This window comes from Maylandia zebra, linkage group LG9 (assembly GCF_041146795.1).
Source record: "Maylandia zebra isolate NMK-2024a linkage group LG9, Mzebra_GT3a, whole genome shotgun sequence".
Classification (NCBI taxonomy): domain Eukaryota; kingdom Metazoa; phylum Chordata; class Actinopteri; order Cichliformes; family Cichlidae; genus Maylandia; species Maylandia zebra.
The window spans coordinates 13,877,545-13,904,906 of NC_135175.1; the positions used below are offsets into that span (position 1 = coordinate 13,877,545).

The 27,362-nt window shown below is 40.1% G+C and overlaps 1 protein-coding gene across 1 annotated transcript; it reads left to right on the forward strand.

Annotated features, from left to right (window-relative positions):
• On the forward strand, nt 1-27,097 carry olfm3a (olfactomedin 3a). The gene is made up of 6 exons (XM_004569521.2): nt 1-251; nt 18,664-18,807; nt 19,203-19,358; nt 20,179-20,398; nt 24,120-24,226; nt 24,491-27,097. The coding sequence occupies exons 1-6, from the start codon at nt 132-134 to the stop codon at nt 25,166-25,168; spliced, it is 1,425 nt and encodes a 474-aa protein (XP_004569578.1). The 5' UTR covers nt 1-131; the 3' UTR covers nt 25,169-27,097.
• The last annotated feature ends 265 nt before the right edge of the window (nt 27,098-27,362 follow it).

Genomic DNA, 27,362 nt, shown 5'->3' on the forward strand with positions numbered 1-27,362 from the left:
GTCGGAGCGCTGTGTGTGATGTCGCTGAACGCGTGGTTGCAGTGCCGCGGTCGGAGCGCTCTCTCTGCGGTTCCACAGCAATAAAAAAAAGAAAGAAAAACGCGTGAGGTGAACAAAAGGACAGGAGCTCCATGATAAAGGACTGTATCTTGGAGAAAAGTGGCTGGCCGGAGCCCGTCAGCATGCGGGTCCTGTTGAGCGTCCTGTACCCGGTCCTTTCCCTCACCATCTTCGGATTGTATCCCTCTATGGTGAGTTTGATTTTTTGACACTTGTTCCGTTACAGAGCGAGGATGTCGTTTTCCGCGCACTAGCCTGCTAAGGGGTGAGGATGCACAACCTGTAGTTTCTCCACAGTAACCCTCGCACTGATAGATGCCACAGTTTGTTCTACGATGGTATGCCCAACTTCGCTCTAAAGTCGCAGTGCTTTAACGGGATTTAATGAGGTTCACGAATGTGCAGGAAGTACAGCACGTCGGTTTGGGTTTGGTGCGCATAGCTGCCCTTATTTCCATGAAAACTTTGAATAAATATAATGCCTGGAGCCATTCTCTAAAATGTAAACTGAAGCCGTCCCACATTTTTTCTAAATGCAGTGCTAGTTAGTAGAAAATGCGTATGGCTTATTACCAAATACACCGTGCGTTCTTTTCTTTCTTTTTTTAAATTCACCTGGGTCTGTTTTCCCAATAAGCCAAAAAACGGCCACGTAGTTAATTTGTTCAATTTCTTTATGAAAATAAAAGGAAATCATTCTTTTGTGAATAATACATTTTGGTTCGTCACCCATCTTGGCCACTTGTGGATGTCATTTCGTTTGAAAGCTGAACAGGTTGTAATGCAGTTGTGAGAGAAGGTGCACAGCATTTCACCGTAAGCTATGGGCTGTTTCCTGTCTAATAGATGTGAAGCTTCAGCCCTAAGCCACCATCCGTGCCCTATATGGTGAATACTTCAGCAGCAAAATCCTCCACAAAGGAGCGTCTCGCTCTTTTGTCAGTGACGCTGTTTCTGTCAGGATTTGTTGGTTTGTCTTTGCGTTTAACCTTCAGAAAATTGGAGGAAAGTAGAATTTCAAGTGTAGTTTTTTTGCTCAAAAATTCAAGTCTGAAGCTCAGTTTATCGAGCTCAAGGTTTTCTGTGGAGCTGTCCACTCTGTGGTGCTGAAACTGTGGTTCTTCCCAACTGGAAAACCAGAAAATCGACTTCATCCAACATTTGTATGCAGTTTCCAAAAGCGCAATAAGAACACTCTATGCTTTATTCATAGGGGTGAGTTCCTTGATCCTTTACTAGTCTTGGAACAATTAGGTGATTAATCAATTAGCGCACAGACAGAAAATGAATAGGTGGCAGTTTTTTTAATGAGTTCATTCTTTATGTCATCAAGATGACAGTGTCTCCTGCATATACGTCCTCAAAATACTGCCTCCTTTTTCTCCTTCACATGATTTCATGATTCCTCTGTTCTTCATCTCTAACTTTTATCTGTATACTTTATAAGTTAATCAGTTGATTAGCTCATCCCTGCTATATACTGCATATGTTTTCATTATTTCATCACTAGTGAACTCTGTAAATCTGCTCGTTGGTATTCTCTCTATATTTTAGACGTTTTTTCTGCAAAGGCAATTGTGGTTTCCTCTGACTATCATTCAGTTCGCTCTCTATCTTTTATCTCTTTGTGATTAAATCGATGAATACACCGTTGCCATTGAGGAGATATTGTGCTTGATCAAGAGCTGCATGCAAATTGCTTGCATGGCCCCAAAGGCCTTTCAGCTTCAGTGTTTAAAAATGATCTGGAAAGGGAAACCTTTTATGGTATTACACTAAGCTGGAAATTATTAAGCTGTCACTCACATGCTTTCAGACCTTATACATAATGCTTTCTTCAGTGTAGTAAGTGGTGGCAGCTGTTACTTCTTGGCATTTAAGTTTATTTGTTCATTCTGCCTTCATTACCCCTCAAATGTTCAGTTGGGCAACTTGAAAATAACCTTTTACAAACCAGACCTTGGACAAAGAGGCTAGAACTAAGGCTAATGGTATGAATTTTCCTTTGTTGCGGAGTGGCACAATCTGGTTTGGCAGATATTACCTCTGCAGTGTAGACAATGGATCCCTAAAGAGCTTTTGTGAGAAAATGAAATATTTGCATAGTGTAGTTTTCCCTTATGGTCTGTGCCAGCCGGGTAATTACACAGTGGCTGCTAACGGCACAGTGTTACTCTCATTATGATCAAAATGATGACTGGGATTTGTGTTTTATGATTACACGTGATAGTCTGCACCCAGAGGACGTATCGATTGAAGAAGAATGAGAGACGTAATTGACCTGAAGAGTCTGACATCAGTCCTGATACCAAAAATTAAACTGCCCACTTCAAATTCAACACCCATATCTTTCCTCATAGTCCAAGCTAATAGCAGAAATTTTGTCTATAAATAATCACACAGTGCTTTTATGTAAGGTGTTACGTGTTAACATGTTTTAGCGAGTGCTTAACACGATAGGCTTTTTTTTTCATGGCGAGGCTTAAAGTAATCAATGACTGACATGTCTTTTGCGACAAAAGGGGCAATGCTGTTTCCTGTGGAAAGTTTTTTCTTGGTGAGACAAAAACAGCAAATCCCTGTCAGTTTCCTTAGAATAATTAATTCTTCTTTGGATATAAATGACAAATGATGTGCACGACTGCACAAAACATAACTGGTGTGAATAATGTGAATTTTTCTGGGGATTTTGTTACAACACCAGTGGGATGGAGCTTTGTGTAGGCACTTGCCCTCTCTGGTAGCCATTGTGAGTAGGTGGCAGGCAGGAGTACACAACCTGCAGGAACGCACACACACACACACACACACACACACACACACACACACACACACACACACACACACACACACACAGAGTCCAAATAGTCCCTTTTATTAATATAAATGCCAGGTTTGTCAGTTTACAGAGATGCTGTTTTCAGCCTCAGTTTTGGCTGAAATGTTTCAGGTCACTTAATCAGGTTTTGATCACATATGAATAATATGAAATGAAAAATGATCATGGGTGCATGGGAGAGCATACTGTGACTGATCCAACACTGATCATTAATCATCTTAAACACAGAAAGGCATTTATGTAGCTATTGTTTTGCGGGGCTGAAGGAGGCTATCTGTCAGGAACTGATGTTGTCTCTTGCTTGTTTGAAATCAGTTTTTCAGCTTGGATTAGCATTTATATGGATGATACACTCCGGGAAATTTGTTGAGCACAGATGCCATATCAAAAGATGAGAGGTGCCATAGGCACACACCTACTCATATCCACACAGTGGTTAAACAATGGAGGTTTTACACTTCACATGACTATTTCCACCAGGAGCTAAATTAAAAATGACATCTTCTAACTATGTGTCAACATAAACCAACCAAACTGTTAGCCACAAGTCGGCACGCAAAGTCATTAGTCTGATGCTGCTTGTTTCATGATGGAAGCAGGAAGGAGGTTGTCAGGGCTCTTGGACTGGAAATAAAGAAAGCAAGTCACCGATGATGGATGGGGACAGTTTGTGCAAACAGCAGGATAAATATGAGGCACTTTTTGGACTAAGAGATGTTAGACCTTTTGAGTCACTGAGAGGTTGTAATGACTTTTCTGTCAGTTTTTAAAAAAAAATAAATAGTTTTGTACCTGTCTGTTGAGAAGTATGTGGCGGGCTGACGGAAGAATTCAGTTGACCTTGTGTTTGTAGCGGTTGAATTCATCCTTTTGTTTAGCAGCACGGTGTCTAAATACAGACAACTATAGACACCCACAAACAAGCCCTGAAGAAGTTTTTACTTTTGCACCTTTGCTTCTCCCTTTTCTGGCGACTGGCCATCATATTCACTCAAAAACAGATACTTACCAAGAGATTGCAGTTATGTGGGCAATTATCAATCGCTTAAAGTTTCCATCTTTTTTTATATAGGTGCTGATTATAACTCTTGAAGTGACATTTCCTCGTTTTATTTTACTTGTAGTTTTTTTCCCCTCTCATCTGAGTGACTGCAGCTTAGTTAATAATAAGTCTAAGCATAATTACAGGAGTTGAAACATGATGTTGAAACTACCAGGGGCATAGTTACAGCCCTCTCCCTGTTCCCTTTTTGATTACTATAATTACAGCCCAAGCGGTCTGTATATCAGTTGCATATTACTGGATAAGAGCTGAAAGGCTTAACATGAGAGGACTGGAAGACCTTTTTAGCCTGGAAAAATGGATCTTATACTTTCAGAGGTATTTAGAGCCAGATAAAGACAATAATTCCTGATGTCTTACTTAGATGCTGACAAACTGGAGCAGAGTTGAGTTTTTAGACTGATGTCAATAATTTAAATAGTCATTAGAGTCAAAGTAAACATGCATCAGAATGCATGAATTTCTTTCTAAGCGGTGTTTACCAGATGTGTTTCTAAAATGGGCCAATAATAGGATTGTTCTTAGTAGAGATAGGCATGTCTCCAAAAAGAACATTTTTGAAAGAGCAGGTTTGAAAGGTTGCCTCTGAACAAACCACAAGATATTTCAAAAGACATTTGGAACAACATCCTTGGGCAGAAAAGAGCAAAGTGGAGATGTTTTAATGTGCACCACCTCATACCAGCTGTCAAGCACCGTGGTGGAGGGGTAATGATTTGATGAGAATCTGGGCATATTGCAGTCGGTGACTAAGCCTTGAACTCCTCTGTATACCAGAATACCAATGCTACAGCCAACTGTGAGGCCATCTGTGACAGTTAAGGCGTGATCTAGAGTGGGTCTTGGAGGAAGACAGTGATCCCAAGCACAGCAGCAAAAATCCAACAGCATGGCTGAAAAAGAGAAGAATCAAAGTGTTGCAATGACCCAGTCAAAGTCCAAACCTCAACCAAACTGAAATGCTATGGTGGGACCTCGAGAGAGCTATGTGCAAACAAAAGCCCTTAAACCTCAATGAACTCAAGCATCCATCCATTCGCTTCCGCTTATCCTTTTCAGGATCGCAGAGGATGCTGGAGCCTATCCCAGCTGTCATAGGGCGAGAGGCGGGGTACACCCTGGACAGGTCGCCAGTCTGTCGCAGGGCCAACACACAGAGACAGACAACCATTCGCTCTCACATTCACTTCCACTTTCACACCTATGGGCAATTTAGGTTGATCAATTAACCTAACCCCACTAATTGCATGTCTTTGGACTGTGGGAGGAAGCCAGACTCAAGCACTCAAGCAATGCTGTAAAAAAAAAAAACAGTCACAACAATCACTTTTAGTTTTTGCTGTTACGTTTAACAGGGTTCTACTAGCTTTTGAGTCAGGGCTTTATTTGGCTTAATATGTTTTCATATGACTGTTGCCTGCTACAACACAGCTGAAACTTTCATGGACCTCAAATGTGCATCATTATAAAGCCACTCATGTGCTTTACTGTCAGTGTTTATTTAATACACTTGTTCACAAGCGTTTTGCCCAGTACATAGGCACTGGAGCAGGAGGAATAAATGTGCCGTGAAATTGGTCTTTATATTTTTGGAACTTGAACTTGAACGGGTGCTAATGTTGGAATCCAACTGGGGACCTTTTGCTTTTTAGGTAGAGATGTAAACTACCTTACAGCCTTTTGTTCAAAGTGCAAAAGAGCTGCAAGATCAGTAACATTACAACAATGAATCTGTACATTCTTTAGTACTGAACAGAAAAGATAACAATCGTTTAAAAGGTATTTCCCCATTCATCAGGTATACGAGTTTGCTCTTGGTGCAGATGCTGTAACATCTAGAATCCAGAATGATGACTCCTTATGCACGAATGGGTCACACAGCAGGTTTCTGTAGTTGCTGTGGTGGTTTGAGTGCAGTTCCAGCTCCAGCATCAAAGATGGAGAAGTGAGGGTCACCGTTGAAGCCTCTAGGTGCCACCTTGTCTTCTGTGTATCAGAGGATTCCTTTCATGGGTTCCTCAGCAGCAGCCTCAGCAGCATTCTTAATGTTGCTGTACTTAGCGGGCTTTTCCAGATAGTGTGGTTGATGACAGACCCTTTGGGAAAAGATACATGGGAATTCATATCAGTCAGTTAACATTCAGCTTGTAGATAACCTTGCCAACAGCTTTGGTGGCTTCAGTGGAGGTGGGAATGATTTTATCGGAGACCGTCTCTCTGTATTTTACCAGATGAAGTTAAATTCCAAGCCTGATTCAGCATGTTTGTTATAGTCTGCAACCAATGTTGTGCATGTAACTGATAACAGATGTTGTAGAGCGCATTACAGCAGACAGGCACACAATCAGTGTTACATGCTTGCTCTTATAATATAATTCCAGAAACTCTTCAATATCAGTGACTGATCTTAGTACAGTTCAGTGTACTCATTTTTAACATGCAACAAAATACAGAGTTTAACAGGTTACGCTATAATAGGACAAAGATTGTTTAGGGTTAAGGTTAAGCAAAGAGTCATTTGAATTAATTGTGTACAAAATAGATCAGTACAAGTCCAAAGTCTGAAGTTTAACCATCAGGTATTGCTTTTTTTCTTCAAAATCATTTCTTTCTTCTTCCACTCGTCAGCACACACACCCAGCTTTCATAAGAGAGAATCTCACCAATTCCTTCATTGGCAGTGGCCTCAGACAACCTTAAAGAGTTTAAAAAGTATTTACCAAGCTACATACTGCTATACACTGGCAGTACTGTCCATATCTATATATGCTGCTTTATTGGAGCCAACTAGTATAAGCATATTCCCAAAAAGTTGTTAAGAGACATTTTAAGGAACTCATTAACTGAAGTAGAAATGTTGGAGTTCAGTTTAAGGAAAGTAGTTAGAGCAAATAAATTGCAACACAACTTCAAAGAACCGCCTGAAATGCACTGAACATACTAATATGATGGTTTTTGTGGGTAAAAGGCAGTTTTTAGACTTCGTGCTCTCTTGCTTTTACATCAGGATTTGGACCAGAGGCGGACATTTCTCTTCCCAAGGGGTCACATGAGAAACTGGGAGTGTTATGATGGGCTGCATCAATAAGCTGAACTCAGTTCTGCTCAATATTAATTTTATCTCTTTATAAACAGTTACTGGTGAGAGTAGATGTTACAATAAGCAAATAAAAATATGAACTAAGCAAAATGTTCAAAATTTTGAAGACTTTTAACTTTATCCAGTGTGCTATTGCTATAGTTCTTGTAGTTTAATTACTTCATCTGCTGTTTTTCAGTTCCCTTTCCTTTGTTACTGAGTAAAATACAGTCTTTTTTGGGACTGAAAAGTTCATTGTCTGAACAATATCTGCCTTCCATTCTGCATCTGAGAGCTCTGGAAATCCATAATTTCTTTCTCACAAAACTGAGGTCCTATGCTCTTTTTAGTACTTTGCCCATCCTGAGCTACCTGACAGATATGTGGTGGCCTATGTCACCATGTTCAATCTCGTAGTGCAACAAAGTATTTGTGATTCTCTTGCCCTGATTAAGTTAATTTGTTAACATCAGCGACATGCATGACACATCCTGGTGTATAATAGAATTAAACAATACCAATTTCAGGGTTCACTTCAGTCCTTTTATCTTCTATTGTATCTGCTTCAAAAGTCCTACATTTTCCAGTCAGATTCAGACACCCAGCAGTTGTAAAACCTACTAGTTTGTCCCATTTCAGCCCAAGCCTGTCCATGCATGCAGTTGAACAAATTACTCCCTGTCCTATTCTCTTTCACTGATCACACTGCTGCTAGCTCTTCCTAAAATCAAATGTTTTATTCTCCTATGTACGAAGATGAGTAACTGGGTTGTGTAATGGACACTACATCACAGCTTTCATCCAGAGACGAGAAGAAAAAGACAACATTTTCAGCTAAAGCTCCTTGGACCACCTTGTTACGCTTTGCCTGGAGAGGCAAATACATTAGAAATTCTTCTTTTTTTTCTATTAGCACATCAGAGTCCACCAAATACTCTTTGATAAATTGACCGCTACATCCCTGCAGTGCAAAGCTTGGTAAAAAAAAAAAAAAAAAGTGCTTGCTGCTTTTACAGTTTTGCTAGCAAAGATTCAGATCTCTATTTTTGCTCTACATTATTGGTCAACTTATTCTGCTTCTCTGTCTTTAGTCTTGTAATGGAGATCCAGATTGTAAAATCCTTAAACACACAATCACACAGCGTTACCTCTTGCTTCTTTGAGTGAGTACTTAGGCCAGTGTTTCTCAACCACTATCACATAGGTGTGCCATAAGAAATGATCAGGTGTGCCGATGAAGATTGTCTGGTTCCAGCGGTTAGTACTCTAAGCGACCAGTGTGGGTAGCGGGAGAACAATTACATTCTCTACCACTAGAGGGCAGTACAACTACCTGCTCTAATTCAAGGGGATGCCAACTGCCACTAAAACAGAAGAAGAAGAAGAAGAAGACGATATTACATAATTGTCATCCTGTGAGTGAGAAAATACATTATAGCAATAGATAAATATTTGAGAAGAAAAATTAGTCAATATGACCTGGATGACCTGGAAGAAAATTCCGACCCAGATGAAGGCCCGAGCTTGAGTAGTGGTCAGCAGAAAGCAAAAAAGGTACACTGGGGACAAACCGAGCCAATTCCGCTATGCCTGGTGCACGTGGTTTATCAGTATGCTTTTTGTGACATTTTTGTTTGGTGGTGTGTTTTACAAAAAAAGCAGAAAAAAATAGTAAAGCATGTTATTGTTTTGATAAATATGCAAAATTACAGTTATTTGCTTGCATTCCTGATCAGAACCATTTGGGTTAGTGGTTGAATATTAAGCTTGATTAATTTCTGACTTTTTACAGGAATCCAGTGTGGCTGCTCAAATGTTGGTATGAAAACGTAGTTCAGTGAATTCACTTTTTTGTACGTTTTAAATATATTTCAAAATGATTTGAAATCATATAAATTTCTAAAGCACAGTATGGCGAGCTCTCACCTTCAAAATAAAAGCAACATAACCATATTGTGATTGGGATTGGGATTATTTACATTTTAATCCTAATTTTCCTGACTACACACCGACTGGTTATGGAGAATCAGAAGACCAGATGTGGTCTAGGGGCTGCACAGCACCCAGGTCTAAATTTGTACTAGAAGAATCTGCGTTGTAGCTTCAGCATCCTACCCATCCTACTGACACCACCACCACCGTAGAGCATAATTAGGAGGCGAGAATTCAAAGGGTACTAAAGAGCAAGAATTCGTAAAATGTGACCATCTACAGATTCTGTGACATTAATATGGCAGCAGTGTCCTTTTTCAAAGATTCAACCTTCTTATGTAATACTAATGAGCATGCTCTCATTTTTACCCTTAGAAGCTGCCAAGACATGTAATTGCTAATGACACAGATTTGATTTGAACATCAATTAAATGGAGATTATTTTTGTGGCAGACTGCTTTACAAGATTTACTACACATTAACTTTAAAATAATCCTCGTTGGGTCCTGAGACTGGATGTGAGTGGCATTTCAAAAAGGCTCCATAGCTTTAGCTCTTATGAATCAGCTGAATGTGGACACTCCTGACAAAGACCGAAAGAACAAAGATTCTAGTCTTGGCACCCAGCATCCGCATGCTTTTCTCAGCGTATCCCAAAATAAATTTACATGGGAGATCTCCTTAGTATTCTGCTTGTGTATGCATGTGCCATTCACAGTGGCCTGAAGCTGTCCACTGGCCTTACTTCATTGATAATGTTTGATGACCGTTTCATTATCATCCTCCGTGGTGCCTATGACTGACATGTCATCATATTCAGTAAGAAGACTCATCGAAGTACCCCCCCGGAGAAGAAGCACAGGCGTGTGAACAAGATAATGCTGTGGTTCATTCAGAGACTGTCTAGGGCAAAATGTGCAGAGCGCCTGCAAAATTATCTATTCAATCGTCTCTTCACTGGGGTCAGAAAAGGCAAGAAGGTAGCACGCCTCTAGAAAAAATAATCTCGCTGCCTTTCACTATAGTCACATCTGAGAGAAAAGATGGCTTTTGCTTTTTGCTGCGTCTTCTTTTCCTCCCTTTTTTACTCCACAGTATGCGGCATCTCTTTGTCACTATCTTTCCGAAACCCTTTTTTGGTTTTAGGATTATTGCTGCTCTTTCTCCTGTGTTTTGGGGCGTCACCATTTGTCAGCGCTGTTTTGGATGTCTGCATTAGACTGCTTACAGACTGCACATGCAAGTTCATCTTCCCGTGCCATTAGAGTTAAAATGTTAAGTCATTTAAGCCGTATGATCATCAGTTACAGCACCGACATGCGCATTCCACTCCACTTGCCTCCAATACCCTGGTGGCTTTTTGTTTGGACAGGCTGATAGATGACTGGAGAGATAGCATCTGTTTAGGTCTCTGTCTTGTCGCAGGCAGAACGGCAGCCTTATTGTGATATGAGATTTAGCTTTGCCGGTATCACTGGCAGCTAGATTTGTTTCTATACATATTTACGGGTCTTTTAATGTCACACAATGCCAGCTTTAATCTGAGTTTAAAGACAGGAAATGCAAAGAATATGGGAAACTTTTCAAACATGTATGTTTGCCGTAACTTCGTGGAATTCAAATGTTCGACAACATAATGGACAAAGACGAGCTGTAGTGACAACTAGTAAAGTTAAGGTGTGTGACAGTGAAGGGATTTCCAGTCTGTCACCTTCTTCTGTCAAGACTTCACACTGTGGAGATGGAAGTGCCACTTCAGACATTACCATCTGAGAATGAACCTCATATAGTCATAACTCCATATTTTACAGTACTGTGACAAACAAGTGATGACAGCTTATCAGAATTAGACTATTTGTGGCTTTTCTGCAGCTCTGACTGATACTGTTGAGGGAGTCAGTTACCTTGCTATTAATCTGTATTTATAACGCATTGATTTCTGCTGCTGTCAATGACAAGCTTTTAATTTTTTCAGCCCCAGCATCTCACCTGGTTTATTCCTCTGAGGGGTTGCTCACAGACTCATACTGCTAGAGCGTAGCAAATAGAATAAGCCATCATGAAAATGGCTAAAGAAATTATATCAAGAGACCAAAGCGATACACAGCAGGGGGAAGGGGGGTTCATTTAGTGCAGACAGTCAGCTATGGTATATAGACTTGCTGTGAATCTTGGCAGCGGCTAATACAGATCTACTCAGCACTGAACAAAATCATTCCGCTGCTAGAGCCCAGCTAGTTTTGCACACAAGGGTGCACTTGAAAAAGAGCTACAGTATCCTCTATCAAGTTATACCTGCTGTGACTTTATAGAAATGCTTGCAAAGAAAAAAAAAGTCCAGAATTCAACGTGCAAATTTATCCGGATAAACTGATCACAACTCACAAACAAGGGGAAAAAAATTTTAAATGCAAAAGAAAAGTGCAAGAGGGCAGAGACCAGATCAGGACAGAAATGCAATCATTAATGGAAGTGATTGAAATCTAATGACTCTAGCTAAGTCTCCCAAATCTTTTGAATTAAAAAGGTTAATGAAGAAACAGTTAAAGGCAAATGAGTAGTAGCCAAGGTGGAGGTTCAGTTAGGTGTGAAGCTGGCAGAATGTATGATTACACTATTCATGGTTATACCAACTAAACTCAAGATGAACTCTGTTAAGATGGAATCAGTTTTGCTCAAAATTATTTGATCTCTTTTTAAGTTTATTGGTCCAACCACAACAGTCCCAGTTTCCCATATGGCACTTGTTCATCCATGACTTGATATATTTACAGCACAAAGGGAGCAAGACAGAAACATTCACAGACAATGCAGAAAATACTTCAAGTAAGACAGGACTATCTACACTGAAGGCTAAATTGAGAAGAGGATATGGGGAATGCAATCAATAAAGTCCAACAGGGAGGTGTGTGGATCTGTCAGTTACCCATATACAGGGGTTAAGGTTAGAGGGTTAGGGAAAAGTGTGGACCGGCTCTCTATTTAAAGGGAATTTCTGATTCCAAGGGGTGTTCTTCCTTGGCAGGCCATGCAGAAACTGGTTTAAGCCAGTGCTAAGGTGAGTCTACCTCTGACAGTCTACCTCTGGATGCTGACCCCGCTAATCTTTTGGCAAAACTCTCCCAGAGTAGCCTTGCTGGTGAAGTCCAATGCATCAGTTCCTCTCCATGGCTGCAGCTCAGGAGGTAGAGCAGCTCTTTCACTATTTGACAGGTTGATAGTTCAATCCCTGGCTGCTCCAGTCTGCATCCTAGATCCTTGCACAATACTGAACTTCTACTGCTCTCTGTTATGTGTATCAGGGTATGAATGTTAGGAAGCAAGTACTTGGGCATTGAAAAAACTGCTTGCATAAATGGGGGGCAATGAAGTATGTTGTATTGAGTGCTTTTTGTAGGATAGAAACGCACAATACTATATGAGAACCAGTGTATTTGGCTAGCTTATTACTTTAGTGGCCAGGAAAAGAATAAGCCCCAGGGATCTGTTTCTTTTTAAAGGGAATCTATAAAGACCATTGAAGATATGTCATAATTATTTGGAATCATTTAACCTTAAAGGGTATCCAAAAGCAAAATGCAAGAGAATACTAAATATTAAAGGAAAACAGGGAGCATTAAACTAGTACTCAAGCAAAAAGTCACAAATGCTAAAAATGAATGGGGAACTCGTTATAAAGACAAAACAGAAGAGAAGCACGTAAAACCAGTCTAACGTAACCTTCGTAATCATAAAGTAATCAAGCAGGAAATAAACAAAAGATAACTGACACCAGAGGCTAACCTAAGAGTGATAACAGACAGTGTCGCACAGAAGACACAAACAGACAAACGAGGCCGAGGAAACACAAATAGGGAGCTCTCACAAGGCTCGAATGACAACAAGAAGCCAAACAAACATCAGAACTCAATAATTTCACAAGAACTAAGACTCAGAATCACTAAAGTCAAAAATCATCATTAGAATGACAAACTAAAGCAAGAATCAAAATTCTAAAACTATTTGAAACACTAAATCCACAACTGAGAACCAAACAGAAACCCAAAACTCGAATACAGTGTATTAACCAAGAATCCAACAGCAAAGCCCTTGGACCATGAAAGGACAATACAATTACGCATTTCAACATACAAACTTGATTCTGGTGGTGCAAGGCAACAAACAGGCAATTACTTTTTTTCTCTTTGTGATTTCTCGTGAATTCCCCATGAGGTGTAGAACAAACTGTATGCACTAATGTGAGATGTGACTGGAGGTTTGTGTTGAATCATCTCCTTGTTTACTCACTCACTGTTCTGTATATAATGGACACACATTGGTTCACTCAGCAGCGACAAGTAAATTGAGATGTATTAACCATGATTAGTTTATATCATTACTGTTTGCAATTTGGTGGTCGCGTTGAGCTTTTGTAAAGCACAGTGTATTGTACTGAGGTATTTTAGGCAGATGACACTGACCTGCTTTTTCTGTGTATACATTAACCAATTACTATAAATATAAAGAATCATATTAGAAGGTTGTTGACCAGCATATGTTCAGCCTTTACTGAAAGCCTTGTTTTTCTCAAACTCACAAATGTCAGTCCCACAGTAAGAAAAGGGCAGGGGATCATTAACGTAATAACTAAGATTCATAATCTACATTACATTTTAAGAAATCCCACCATTCTTCCATGAGATTGTGAGATGTTTTGTGCTGAAATTATCAAACCATTGTAATTTCACAGCCCCTTGCATGAGCAGCAAGCTTTGTTTCAGCAGAAGATGCAGCTGTTCAGGACCGCTGGGCAAAAATAAATATTGGTAGCAATATAAGTGATAAACAAGCAGTTACAGTAAACTAGTCAATAAACCATAAAAACAACAGACAAAACAATCAACATGAAGCTGGTGAAATGACATCAGTATTGCATGTCATATTATGTGAGGGGTGCCTCCATTCTTTTCCTGTCATCGGCTTATTGCTTGTTGGCCTGATGACGGATCCAGTACTGTAAATGTCACTCTGGAATTCACTAAGACATAAAAGGTTTAGGGGCAAATTCACTGTTCATTCAGGCAGCCTGACACAAGTCCAACAATAAAGAGGACCAGAAGTGAGACTGATTTTGTGGGCGGCAATAAAAGCAACGAAAACAATTCATTCATTACTTAGGTGTTGTGTAATCTTTGAGTCAGTAAATCAAGACCAGCAAACATTGTTTACATCTATGTTGAATGAACACATTTGTAATAAAAGTTAAAATATTACGAGTTTTGATGATTGCTGATCTGACTTGGAGACAGGTACATAGTTGTTAAATGGGTCCAGTAAAGGTTTGTTCTTTCATTTCACTGTGTTACTATGTCATGATGTGTTTTCTGCATTGAAACACTCTTCTACATGTTGTGTTTTAGTGCAGAAACTTCCAAATCTCCCAGGAAGCAGGAAGCTGTAGTAAACAGTCTAAATCTGTCAGTAGACACAAGTGATTCATATAATAAAATGTCAAAAGGGGCTTTCTTTCAAATGACATGAACCGAGATTTGCTATTTATTAAGGACTTTCTTTGGATTTGTGAGGTCACTCAGAGAGTAGGAGGCTATAGAGACAGTTTCATATTGAAACATATTATTTAAAAGCTCAGATATTATTGAAAATCCTCAATCTTAGTCACATAGAAAAATAAATGTTTATAACAGGTTTGTTAAAAATTGAGTGCTTTCACAAAATCGTCTGTGCCTATGTTAGCATGTGTCATAGGTTTTTACTCCGGTTTGTTATAAATCATGGGGAAATAACAAACTCTGGGCTTGCTTGCTGGTTTCGACTGTAAACATATTGAAAGCTGGCACAAAATAGTGTCTGTTGGCAACCTAACTCCAGAAATATTGATGACTGCTGTAAATCATCCTTTCAAAAATCCATGAGTCAAACCTTGGCAAAGACACATAGGGAGATCAAGTATGAGAACAACTGCAGGAAACAGTTGTTCTCATACTGTGTCTTGTGTGCGTGTTAAATACTGCATGTGACCACTCATGCAATTCTGCGCTCATGTCTATGATTCCTGCAAGGAGAGCGATACCTCGCTGGATGAGCGGGCAGAGCTTTCGGCTGCTGGATGCTGTTTTGTAAGGATGATAAATGACTGAGCTTTGGTGTGCAGAGCTGTGAAACCCCATGTAGCCTTGGAGCAAGATCTTCTTGTATTTAGTGTTTTGGAGGAAGAATATATCGGAAAATTAGTGTTTGCCTCATCGGCTACACGGCAGCACAAGTAAAACACAATGTCACTGTGCTGAACAAGCTAAAAACATCGTCCCTTATTAATGATACGGCACCCCTGGTGTCGTTGCCCACCTCTCAATTTTAAATACACGTAGACGTTGAGGCCTATCAGGAGGGGCTATGCGCTTACCTGCTGCTCTCTGGCAGGTAGCTCCATGCGCTCCTGGGTTTTAAATGCACCTTAGAACACACATGCATCAACATTACAATGAGCGGGTGGAGGGAGGTTTGGAGTCTTCACACACCCCCATTCTCTGCGGCCTGCTGGAGCGGGGGGGCTGGGAGGAGGAGTTGGCCATCCAACTGGGATCTGGAGTGTGGGGCCTCCCTGCTGCTGCGGAGTCGGGGCGGTCTGCCTCTCCCCACTGCAGGGAAAAGGGTAACACCACCTGGGTCTGGGTGCAGTTCCCCCTCCAGGGGCAAGGGTACCTAGACCCGGTTTGTAGAGTACGCTTGGGGAGTGTGATCGTGTGTACAGCGTCTCTTTATGTCTGTCTCCACGTTGGTTGAGTGTGGAGTAAGTGCATATGAGAGCATGAGGGTGGGAATGGATGTTTGTATCTGTGTGTGCCTGTATGTCTGTGTCTATATGTCAGGTTGGGTATCAGACGCCACCTCTCTGGGGACATCTCAGGCCCTCCAAGGTATGGAGGCCTATCTCCCCCCACCACCACTTCCCCTGCTGGTGGCAGACGCCCTCAGACATCAGTGCGTTGGTGGTTCTTGGTGTCCGGGGATGGGCGTCCAGGCTCACTCCTTGGTGGCTGCTTGTCGGGGCCTGGAGCCTGGGGCTTGCTCGGGCCACTTCGGGGATGGGGTGTCCTCGGCCTCTCGGCCTGGGGCTCGGTCACTCTGGTGCAGCTGGCTGCCGGCGGAGCTCACGGGCACGTCACTGCAACCCCCCCTGGCTTCTGCTCCGCGGCTGCTGAGTGACCCCTCATCTGAGACTCTCCTCAGCTCTTTCTGGGACAGTGGCGCGGCTGCCCCTCTGTTGGTCTTCCTTGGTCTCTTGAGTTCTGGGGGCCTCTGGATGTCTGGAGTTTCTCCTCCATACTTGCTTCATGCCCTGGAGGACGGGGCTGTGGCTCCTCACACCCTCTAGCAGATCGTTACATGAAGGAACCTTTTAAATACAAGCGCGTTCATGCTCACAGGTGTACACACGGGGACTCACACACACAAACTACACCCTTTTGGGCTCCTTCCTCAAAGCACACTGTGCACTGTCGATCTTACGTGCTGCACAATAATGTTTATTATTTAGTATTTACTGTTATATTCCCATAAATCATCATGATGTTGTTTATTGTATTGCTCTCGTTTTCTTCTGCTTGTTTTCTTTTTTCTTTCTCAACAGGTGATCCAGGTGATTGATATATGTATTTTTTTCTCAGCTTATTCTGTTGGTTTTTGTTTTTTGCCCTTTATCCCCGTCCCTCTTCTCCGCAGTTTTTCCCCCTCTTCCTTTCTCCCCTTTCTTTTCCTCATTCAAGTCTGTCCCGTATCTAGCAAGTGAAAATAAAAAATAAATAAAATAAACAAATCAAATAGAATCAAATAGACCATCCCAGGCTGGGATGGTCAATTTGGTAAAGTAAATAAAGTAAATCCGTTGGGCATCTTTCTTTGCCTTTAGACAATAATTCTGATGGCAAAAGAACCAAACGGGACAGGCAAAAAAACCCCAACATTTTAATGATACGGCAGTAGCTCGCCAGGTTTAGATATGTACATCATGTTGGACGTTACTGTAAAAGATTTGTTACACTTCTTTATAGCTGTGCTGTCTTGCATTAGTAGGCAGCTTTAATAAATCAATATTTAGCAATCAATAGTTAAGCATCAGTGAGATGGACTGCACTGCCCTAGTTTTTTAATGTTTTTGCTTTTGCAACTTTTTGCAATTTTCTTTCATTTTTCCTCAGTACATTTTGAATGCCTACCTGTTTATTCCTCATCTCAGCATTTTGTGCTTACTGTACAAAGTACTTCTTTGTCAGCAATGTTCTGTTTTCTTTCCCTTTTTCAGATGTTGTTTACCTACATAACCACCTCTTCAACTCTTCTGTCTATTCATATCCCTCCTCTTCCCATTTTTTTTTCTTCAGATGTCAAATTACAGTGAATGAGAAGGTTTACAAGCACATAAATATTTATATCATTACAAATGCATCTTCTGGCTCCTCTGTCTGTTTGCTTTACTGGAGAGTCAGCTAAATCTCTATAGCTAGAGAGTGCATGGCCCCGAGTCCTATGAATAATTGAAAAAAGGTACTTGAAGCTACGTAAGTTACACACAGTTCAAAGCTGTCAGAGTTTCATAGATGACTTTTAGATCTGTTGTGTTACTTTATTAAGAGTATTTGATTCTGGTCATATATTATGCATTATATTGAGATATTCCCATACTTTAAACATGATAACATAACAGTTCAGTAAAAACTTACTTAAAAGTTGGGGAATAGTGTCAAAAAATGTATCCACGCAGAGATTAAACAAGAAAAGACCGAAGGGATTGCTGACAAATCGATGTGTTAGAAGCTATTCTGACAGATGTGGTGAAAAGTATTGCACTCAACACAGGTTAATTGACATCCTTGAATTGCCTTATCCAATCATGGCAAGCATGACAGCAGGCTAGTAAGGGCTTAAGTTTCTCCACACATTGATGTTGACGTGTGCACAGGCGCAGGAGCAATACTCTGAATACTGTACTGTGTGTATAGGAACCTTGCAGAATAGAGGCCTTTCTTGACCTTTCCAAAAAAACAGAGTTGCTATGTGTGCTCTAAATGTAAGTTACTAATGTTTAGCAGTTTTATTTACTAGCTTACTGCTACCAATAGTGACCAAACCCAGTATCAAGATTAATTCCAAAGCTAAACAGCATTTCTTTTTGATTTTCAGGTGTTATTAAATTCAGAGTGGATTACTATACTACACACCAGCGTAGCCAACACAAGCTTTAGGTGTGCGACACCTGCTCAGACTGGCCATCCCCAAAAAATAAAAGTCACAAATCTGATTACTGATATTGGTCCATAAAATCACAGAAAGTGCAAAAGACTGATTTAGCAGCTTTAGTTGATGAAGCAATGGACACATGCCTCTTAAACTACCTCTTGTAAAATTATAAAGTAATATTTAATATTTTTAGGCTTTCTCTCATTCCCTTTCATTCTACAACTACCTGCACTTGATTACAAACTTACATTTCTATAAATGTTCGTAAAAATCAAGCTGAGCGTCACTTCGGGCAAGTCATGTAGTCATGTATCATATACTGCATGGGACATAGGTAGTTACAACAAGTGAAGGATGTCAGACCTTAGTCTATACATATTCCATATATATACTAGAGTATATGTAATATATTATCCATCCTTAGACTCTACATATATTTGTTGGGTCTTACAGACTATCGGTCCAAAGGAGGGCTGGCAGGTGTACAGCTCAGCCCAGGATGCTGATGGGCGCTGCATCTGCACAGTGGTGGCACCAGAACAAAGCCTGTGCTCTAGAGACGCCAAGAGCAGACAGCTCCGCCAGCTACTAGAGAAGGTAAACACACGATTTTACCACACACCTGCACACACACGTTGTTTTATAAAGGATAGGAATAAAGACGTAACAAGTCTCTATAAGCTTTATTTTCCTTTCATCTCCCGATACAAGGTATTTTATTGTGAAATTTAACTGAAGTGGGGTGCTGCTAGGCCTTTCCAGGATTTTTTTTTTCTCTTTTCAACAATAGCCCATTACAAATTTCAGGCACACACAGGCTCACCAGGGAAACCCATCAAAGTGCCTTTCAGTTAGCTGCGCTGGCTGGAAAGAAGGAAAGAACAGAAGACGTCATATATTTACTTTACAACCATATCATGGACTGTAGCTAGCGTCTCAGTTTGTGCATTGGAACCCCCGTTCCAGTTTTAACGTGGCTTCTTTTATTCTAGGTGCAGAACATGTCTCAGTCCATTGAGGTGCTGAACCTGCGCACTCAGAGGGATTTCCAGTATGTCATGAAGATGGAAAACCAGATGAAGGGTCTGAGAACCAAGTTCAGACAGATTGAGGATGACAGGAAATCCATCATAGCCAGAAATTTCCAGGTGTTTTATTTTTACCTGGTTAATGTTCAGTGGATCTTTGTGTTTTGTTTTCATTTATGTGAATTAGTTGTTTTTATGCCTTTCTGTACCATGAATCTGTTAAAGTGTAAACAGGCTCAGTATCTTTTCTCATGCAAGTCTTTACATAAGTTCAATCTAACAGTTCTTTTAACTTAATATATTTCAAAGAAGAGAAAACCAAGAAATACTAAGTCATGAAAGGGTTTACTAGTTGAGTTAATTGACACTGTGAATAAAAGCCACTGTTGTCCGAGGCTTAATTTAGTGCAGTTGGCTAATAACTACCCTACAGATTCCCTTGAATTTTCACCATAATAATAAAAATGTATAGCATATTTACCACAAACCCTTCAGAAATCATTCAGAAAGGGTTCAAATCTTAGATTTCTTTTCGCTGCTGTCACTGCCCCGTGTGGATTGTACTGGACAGCTGGTAGGGGAGTAGGATTATTTCTGGTGTGGCAAATTGTCTGACACCAAATGAACTGAAAGATTCGCAACAAGCAGCTGGAAAATCAGAAATTGAGCTGTTGGTTGACCACCAACAAATTCCAATGTCATTGTATCATTGCAAATAGGAAATTGGTCCATTTCCTTGTGTTTAATAGTACCAGATGTCAGTGCTAGCATTACTTTATTCTTTCATGTAAGGCTGACTGTTCTACTACAGTACAATAAAACTCTACCATGGACATTTCCTGACATACAGTAATTTCGTTTCTTCCTAACTTTTGCACCTATCCGCGATCTCCCACCTCTTCCCCTTTGTTTCTCATCTCTGCTGCTGTCATTTCTGTAGGAGCTTAAGGACAAGATGGACGAGCTGAAGCCGTTGATCCCTGTGTTGGAGCAGTATAAGATGGATGCTGCACTCATCTCTCAGTTCAAGGATGAGATCAGAAACCTGTCTGCGGTGTTGACAGGCATACAGGAGGAACTTGGGGCGTATGACTACGATGAGCTTTATCAGCGAGTCCTGCGACTAGACAGTCGGCTCCGCAGCTGTATGGGCAAGCTGAGTGAGTAGTGTGCACTGCATTTTGCTGATAGTACAAAAAGTTTGAATTCTTCTTGTTATCACAATAAACTAAAATAAGAAGCCACATGTGTACTGAGAAAACTGTGCTCATCTAAAAATAATACTACTGTGTGTGGTAAAAACAATGGCATTAGTATGTTGTAACAAGTTCACATAGGAGTATTGATGTTATAGGTGTTGCCATTAGGGCTGCCACAAACGATTATTTTGATAGTCGACTAGTCACCGATTATTTTTGCGATTAGTCGACTAATCAGATCATCATCCATTGGACGTACAGCGTACAGCTTATTGCACCAGCAGCATCTGGTCTTATATAACTATCATTAGCTTACAGCTTGAAGTGTTTGTGCTAACTAAAAATAAAGACAAGATGGTAGTTTATTAATTTTTAATGAAATTTGCAGATTGTTTCGGTGAAGTTTAATAAACTCCTTGCTTTCTAAAATATAACAGGACACCAGAGTATATTCTCCAGCGTCTCACACTTCTGATAATCAGCTGTCTGCTTGACAGTTTTAGCTGTGCAAAAACTATAACTTTAATCTCAGCCAAACCGATTTACTCAGGAACAAATAAAATACTAAAAGCCAAACAATAACATTTTTAAGTTATCTAAGTGACTTATATATATGTTTAACCTGACTAGCGAAAGACGGCGGTGGGTTTGAAAACGATTTGCCGGGAGTCCGGTGTTCTCACGGCTCTAGTTAGCCTTGCCCCCGCCTAGCTAACGAGCTAGTGGGTAACAGACGTCTCCGAAAACGTCAGAGCGCTTTTGAAAATATGTGGTGTCTTGATAAACTGAGCAGATATTTGAGGTTTACACAGCTAAATTCAAGCCTGAAAATATGTTAAACGTTTATTTTGTGACCCAGAAAGAATAATAAGAGTAAAGTTAAAACTAACTAGCTGCCGCCATTGTTGACAACTGCGCTGGGCTGCGCTATGAATTCTGGGACACAGCTTCTTCTTCTTCGGGGTTTAACGGCAGCTGGCATCCTTGTACATGCAGTGCTGCCATCTTCTGTTTCAGTCCGTTATTACACTCTTAAATCCTACTACCGGTACTCATTCCTGCGTCCTTTGTGATCTTACAAAGCTTCAAACGATGCGTCGACTATTAAATTAGTCGTCGACGATTTTAATAGTCGACATAATCGTGACTAGTCGACTAATCGTGGCAGCCCTAGTTGCCATCATGGTGTACTTGTGAGTAATCCTGCTAAAGAAATTAACCACCTAGGGAAATGCACAGTGCTGTGCTTAAGTCTAGAGCCATCGCTCATTTCTGTGTATGTTGCTAGGACAACAGGAAAATAGTGCAGCAACTTATTCAAACATGTGGAAAACAAAAGTAACTAGTTCTATTTGGTATGACCACCTTCATTTTTCATCACAGTCTGAACTGTCTTAGACAAGTTTTATTGTAACTTCTTTAAGTAGTCTTCTTGAACTAATACTGTTACTGTTTATGAGAAAGACCCGAGATGCAAGCACAGGCTGTGATGCGAGTGAACTTTATTCCAAAAGGTGAAAATGCAAGCAGAAGCAGAGAATGTCCAGGACAGAACTAAGAGCACAGCCCATTCTCACTCCTGACGCATAATATACCAACGATTTGTCACATTCCAAGGCGTTCCATGGAAATGCGAAAGGTGACCTTCTGTGTTCCTATGCTACGCGCTGGATTGTGGATGAAATCGAACAGAATGACACTCCCGCAGTAAAACACGTTCCAGCCGTGTAACCCTAACCATAACCTTATCCCTAATCTTAACCACCACATTAATCGTGTTAGATAGTGTTTTCCAAAGTGATTTAAGTAACAGAAACGTAAATGTGTAGATTCATTTCTCTCATGTTTCCTCATTTTTCCGAACTCGTAAAATAGGGACCTGTTGGGTGACCGTAAGCGCAATATACCGATGATTTGTCACCTAGCGTAAAATGTTACGCTTTGGGAGTGAGAACGTGTTGACAGACTGACAGAAATCAGAGACAAGATACTGACAGGGAACAGAGGGAACATACGGGCAGGGATGACTAGACTAGACTAAAGAGAAGAAGCTCAGAACCAAAACCGAAGAACTAGGAAAATTTTACCAGAATACATAACCAGAATAAACAAGAACATAAGATAATGTTAATTAATACAAAACACACAGTTACATTGTGTGTTTTCTTATGCAGACATGCTTTTACAGCAGTTTTAGAATCACTGTCATGTTGAAAAATGAAGCCTTTACCATTTAGATGTTTTCCAGATGGATCAAAATCCAGCATCACTTGCCTGCATCAATGATTGCATCAGTTCTGAAAAAATCCCCAAGACCACTGAAATGCAGCCCAAATGACAGAGCCCCCACGGTGTTTTACAGATAGCTGTACCTCTCTTCTGATCTCCTCCATATATATTGACAACATATTGAACCAAAAATGTGGATTCATCACTCCATCACCTGTTGCGTGAGATTTTCAGTCCAGTTTTTGTGTAACGTGGCATACTGCGTTTTCCTTCATTAAGAAAGGCAGTCACTCTTCCACTGAGACCATTGGTGATGAGGCTTCACCAAACAGTAGATGGATCAGCTGAACTGCCAGACGCAACTTGAGGGTTGTATCCTGAAACCCTAGAAAATCAGTGAGGTGCAGGAAATGGACTGAAAATGAGTGGGGGGAAAAAACAGCCAATGTCCAAAGAAAACCTCCCGAAGGCTTTAAGAGAATCTGGATTAAATTGTTCAAGATCACTTAAAAATGACACAAACATCTGGCTCTTTGGAAGCAAAATATATAAAAAATGAGCAGTGGCTTTACACTTGCACACAGTTTCACAAAGTACTTTAATATAATATAATTAATATAACCAAAGCTTCAAAATCTTTGAATGTCCAACTTCAGATACTTTTACTATTCTTTGCTTATTTCTTGTTACATCTCAGAGTGACAAATGTTGCTCTGAGATATAACAACTGTGAGAAATAAAAAACCTTGTGAATGTCAGTGTGTTTCATCTAGAATTCATGCTGGTGAAAGACATTTTTTAAGGACTGCTGTAATGTTTGGCCTTTAACATTAAATGTTCTAAAAACTCTAACTGAGGGAAGTGAGAGTAATGTGCCATGCCTAATTTCTTCCTAATGGGCCAAAAAGGAAGCACTTTGTGCCTTTAATATCTACAAGCACAGTTTCTCCCGGGAAGTTAAGCTATTAATTAGTGCAGTAGGCAACATTCAAATTACATGGTGACTTTCAGGGATCTGTTTTCTTATGCTTTGAGTGGGGGGGCAAAGTGAACAAGCAGAAGATGGATTTCTTAATATGATGGCAATTTTAATGACACTTGTTCCGTACTTGAAGATCAACCATCCATTACTAATTGTGCTTAAATCAAGCCTGTTATAACTTACCAAAATAACAGGTGGAGGAGGTCTGCATAGAGAAAGAGATGTGTACATTTTTAATCTTCAGATACTCTAAAGAACTGTGCACTAGACATAAGTTGAGTTTCCTTTAGCTACAAACATCAGTTGTGTAATTCTGTTTTAAGTTAAATTAAGCATCTTGCTTCCACTGCTACCTTAGTATGCACGGAGGGCACACTCTGTGGTGGAACAGGCATGAAATTGGCTTCAGAAATCTAGTTAGAGACAAAAAGCACCACAGCACATCTTATCGCTGCATTTCTTTATTAACAGCGTGTGGGAAATTAATGAAAATCACTGGACCTGTTACAATAAAGACATCTGGAACCCGGTTTGGGGCATGGATGACTGATCCTCTCGCATCAACCAGAAACAACAGGGTGAGTTATGAGAGCATGAGGGTGCGATGCATTTAATATCAGCGATGTGCTCTGTTGTTAAAGTGGGCAGAATATCACAGCAATTTAAGAAGAGGCTTGCATTTATAGATGGGGTTTTGATTTATTTATTTATTTTTGGGAGGGGTGATTTTAAAAAGATGTACGATGTGGGTTTTTTTAATAATATCAAGAATGATTCAGATTTGATTTTGTATTGCTGATGGCTGATTCTAACCATCTGTCCTCTCCATCATCTCTTGTTAGGTTTGGTATATGGACAGCTACAGCAATAGCAAGATTGTACGTGAATACAAGACAATGGAAGACTTTGTAGCAGGGGTGGTTTCTCGAACCTACAGCCTCCCCTTTAAATGGGAGGGAACAAATCACATGGTCTACAATGGATCGCTTTATTACAACAAGTACCAGAGCAACATCATTGTCAAGTATAACTTCGAGACGGGCAGCGTGCTGGCCCAGCGAGCTTTGGAATTTGCCGGCTTCTACAACATGTACCCATATACGTGGGGGGGATACTCTGACATCGACGTCATGGCTGATGAACTGGGAATGTGGGTTGTGTACGCAACCAATCAAAATGCTGGAAATGTTGTCATCTCTCAGATCGACCCTGACACTCTGCAGGTCCTAAAGACTTGGACCACCGAATATTCCAAAAGGAACGCAGGTGAATCTTTCATGATCTGCGGGACACTTTATATTACTAATTCTCACCTGTCGGGAGCAAAGGTTTACTACGCTTACTCTACCAAGACTTCAACCTATGAATACATAGACATTCCTTTCCACAACCAGTACTTTCACATCTCCATGCTCGACTACAATGCCAGAGAGAGGGCGCTGTACGCTTGGAATAATGGGCATCAGGTAATATTTAATGTGACCCTTTTTCATGTCATAAAAACTGATGATGATTCTTAAGTGTGATACTTTTCAACTACAACTACAGCACCATCGTTTGTGATACAAGGACCTCCTTATTGACCATGTTTTCTTCTATTTGAAATGGACTGTGGTTTCTTTACTTCGCATTACTTGAACTTTTCTAATTTTTGCCTCTGGATTCTTGGCTGACTTGAGCATGGACTTTAATGCTTTACTGAAAAACATGCTATACAGTTTATACACATTTCCGTTGCTGCTGATCAGACTAGTATGCCTTATTTGCTAAGTGTCAGGTCTGCCAGCACAAGACGCTTTTGCATGAATGTTAACATTTTGTCCACAGTGATTTGCTATGACATGACTGTGTTTTGTTGCAAAATTGTTACTTGCTTTACATACAGTGTTTGCTTTCTTTGTCTTATTAAAATTCTATTTAAAAGTATTTAAACCTTGAAAGTAACGTATTAATGATTGTAAAATGTAGTTGCCATTCTTTTAAAGATGGCCCTGTAAGATATTATTGTTATGTATGTCTCTGTGGAAGAACATTTGTATTTTTTATAAAACCAAAACCATGAGACGATATCGGCGCATTTTCATTAAAACGAATTATTGTACATTTCATTCAAATTATTTTGTCTGCTAAAAATGAATATCGCCCCTGATCTGATGAAGAAGCAGTCAGCACCCTAGTCTAGTCATTCGGCTTATTCCAATCAGGAAACGATGCATCCCACAGTGGAAGCCATTTGCCTTGTTTGGTTTGTGTCCATCATAGGCATGCAGTATTCATATTAGCATATGAGCACTCATCTAAAAGAGTTTGAGGTATGCTGCAGATGACTCTCCCTTTTGAAACCCAACCTGTATCATCTTAAACAGGACAATTTGATCAAATGACTTCTCCTAAAAGGTGATGGAAAAATAGAAGTATAGTACTGCACACAAGTCTTAACCTTCCTGCCTTCTTGGGACCTTTTTGTGCCACTGCTATGTGTTAAATGGCTGCCATTTCCACTGTGTTCAGTGGAATATAACCAAACTTGCCACAGGATAGTTTTTACCTGTCAATGTTAATATTCCAGTGTGAATTCCTTAAATCAGCCTAAAATGGCTGAGCAGCAGAAATCCCCACACCCATCACCCTGGGGACCATTTTCTGCCCATTGACTTCCATTATAAACGCTATTTTTCAACCCCAAATTATCATCATATGATTTTATTTTTTCTTCTTTTCTTGGATGTCAATGAAGACTCAGGGCCTTGAAGTTTTAATTTTTAAATTGCAAAAAAAATGCAAAAAAAATAATGGCAGGTCAAAATGTATGTTGGTGCCAATCTTTGGTCCATCTAAAGGCCTACTTATAATGACAATCACATATTACTTCAACTGGTTTTTTGTGGAAATATTTAGTTTCGTTTTTTGGTTTTTGGGGCTTATAACACAGGGCGCTCATGTAATAACACTGGGATTTGAAGGGTTAAAACAACGAAAATATAATTAAAACTTTACATGAATATTTCAGGGAGAAGTAGTTTTACAAGGTTGGCTAATTTAAAGTGGAATAAAATATGGATATATGGTCTTTTTATGGCGTGGCTGAGAATGGTCCCTAGGGTGATGGGTGTGAGTTTTTTAAAGGATGGCAGGAGGGTTAAGCCGTACCTCATTTCTTTATACTGTATTTTTTAAATATACATGGAAATACAGAGTATAAGGCAAAAACAGTTTGTACAATTCTTAAAACCTTGAAATTCAACGACCATCTTTATTCTTTATATTCTGAACTTTCTTAGTCTGCTTTCTTGTTATTTCTTTAAGTAGTCTTCAGAAACAGTTCTCCAAGCTTCTTGAAGGACATTCAAAGCTTTCCTTTGGATGTTGGTTCCCTTCTGTTCCTTTCTATGTCAAAATGATCCCACACTACTTCAATAAAGTTGAGATCCAGGCTATGGGGAGGCCAATCCATGACTCTATTGTGTGTTTTTCTAACCAGGTATGTTTTGTTATCAGCAGTGTGTTTGGGATCATTGTCATGACTAGAAGAGTAGAATTTTCAAGTATCTGCGCTTTATTTGAGTAGTTTTTCTCTGACAACTTTTTACTTTCACTCCCTAAATTTTTAAACAAATATCTGTACTTTCTACTCCTTATATTTTCAAAATGAGCTAGTTACTTTTGGTTTAACAAATTTGCAGGGAGTTATTGTTTCACATCACTGAGAGCCTT

Bases quoted from the DNA above. Each gene is read 5' to 3' on its own strand.
- olfm3a (XM_004569521.2), top strand. From the start codon at position 132: ATGATAAAGGACTGTATCTTGGAGAAAAGTGGCTGGCCGGAGCCCGTC. The intron at 18,808-19,202 runs GTAAACACACGA...CTTTTATTCTAG, and splicing joins TCCGCCAGCTACTAGAGAAG to GTGCAGAACATGTCTCAGTC. The intron at 19,359-20,178 runs GTGTTTTATTTT...TCATTTCTGTAG, and splicing joins TCATAGCCAGAAATTTCCAG to GAGCTTAAGGACAAGATGGA.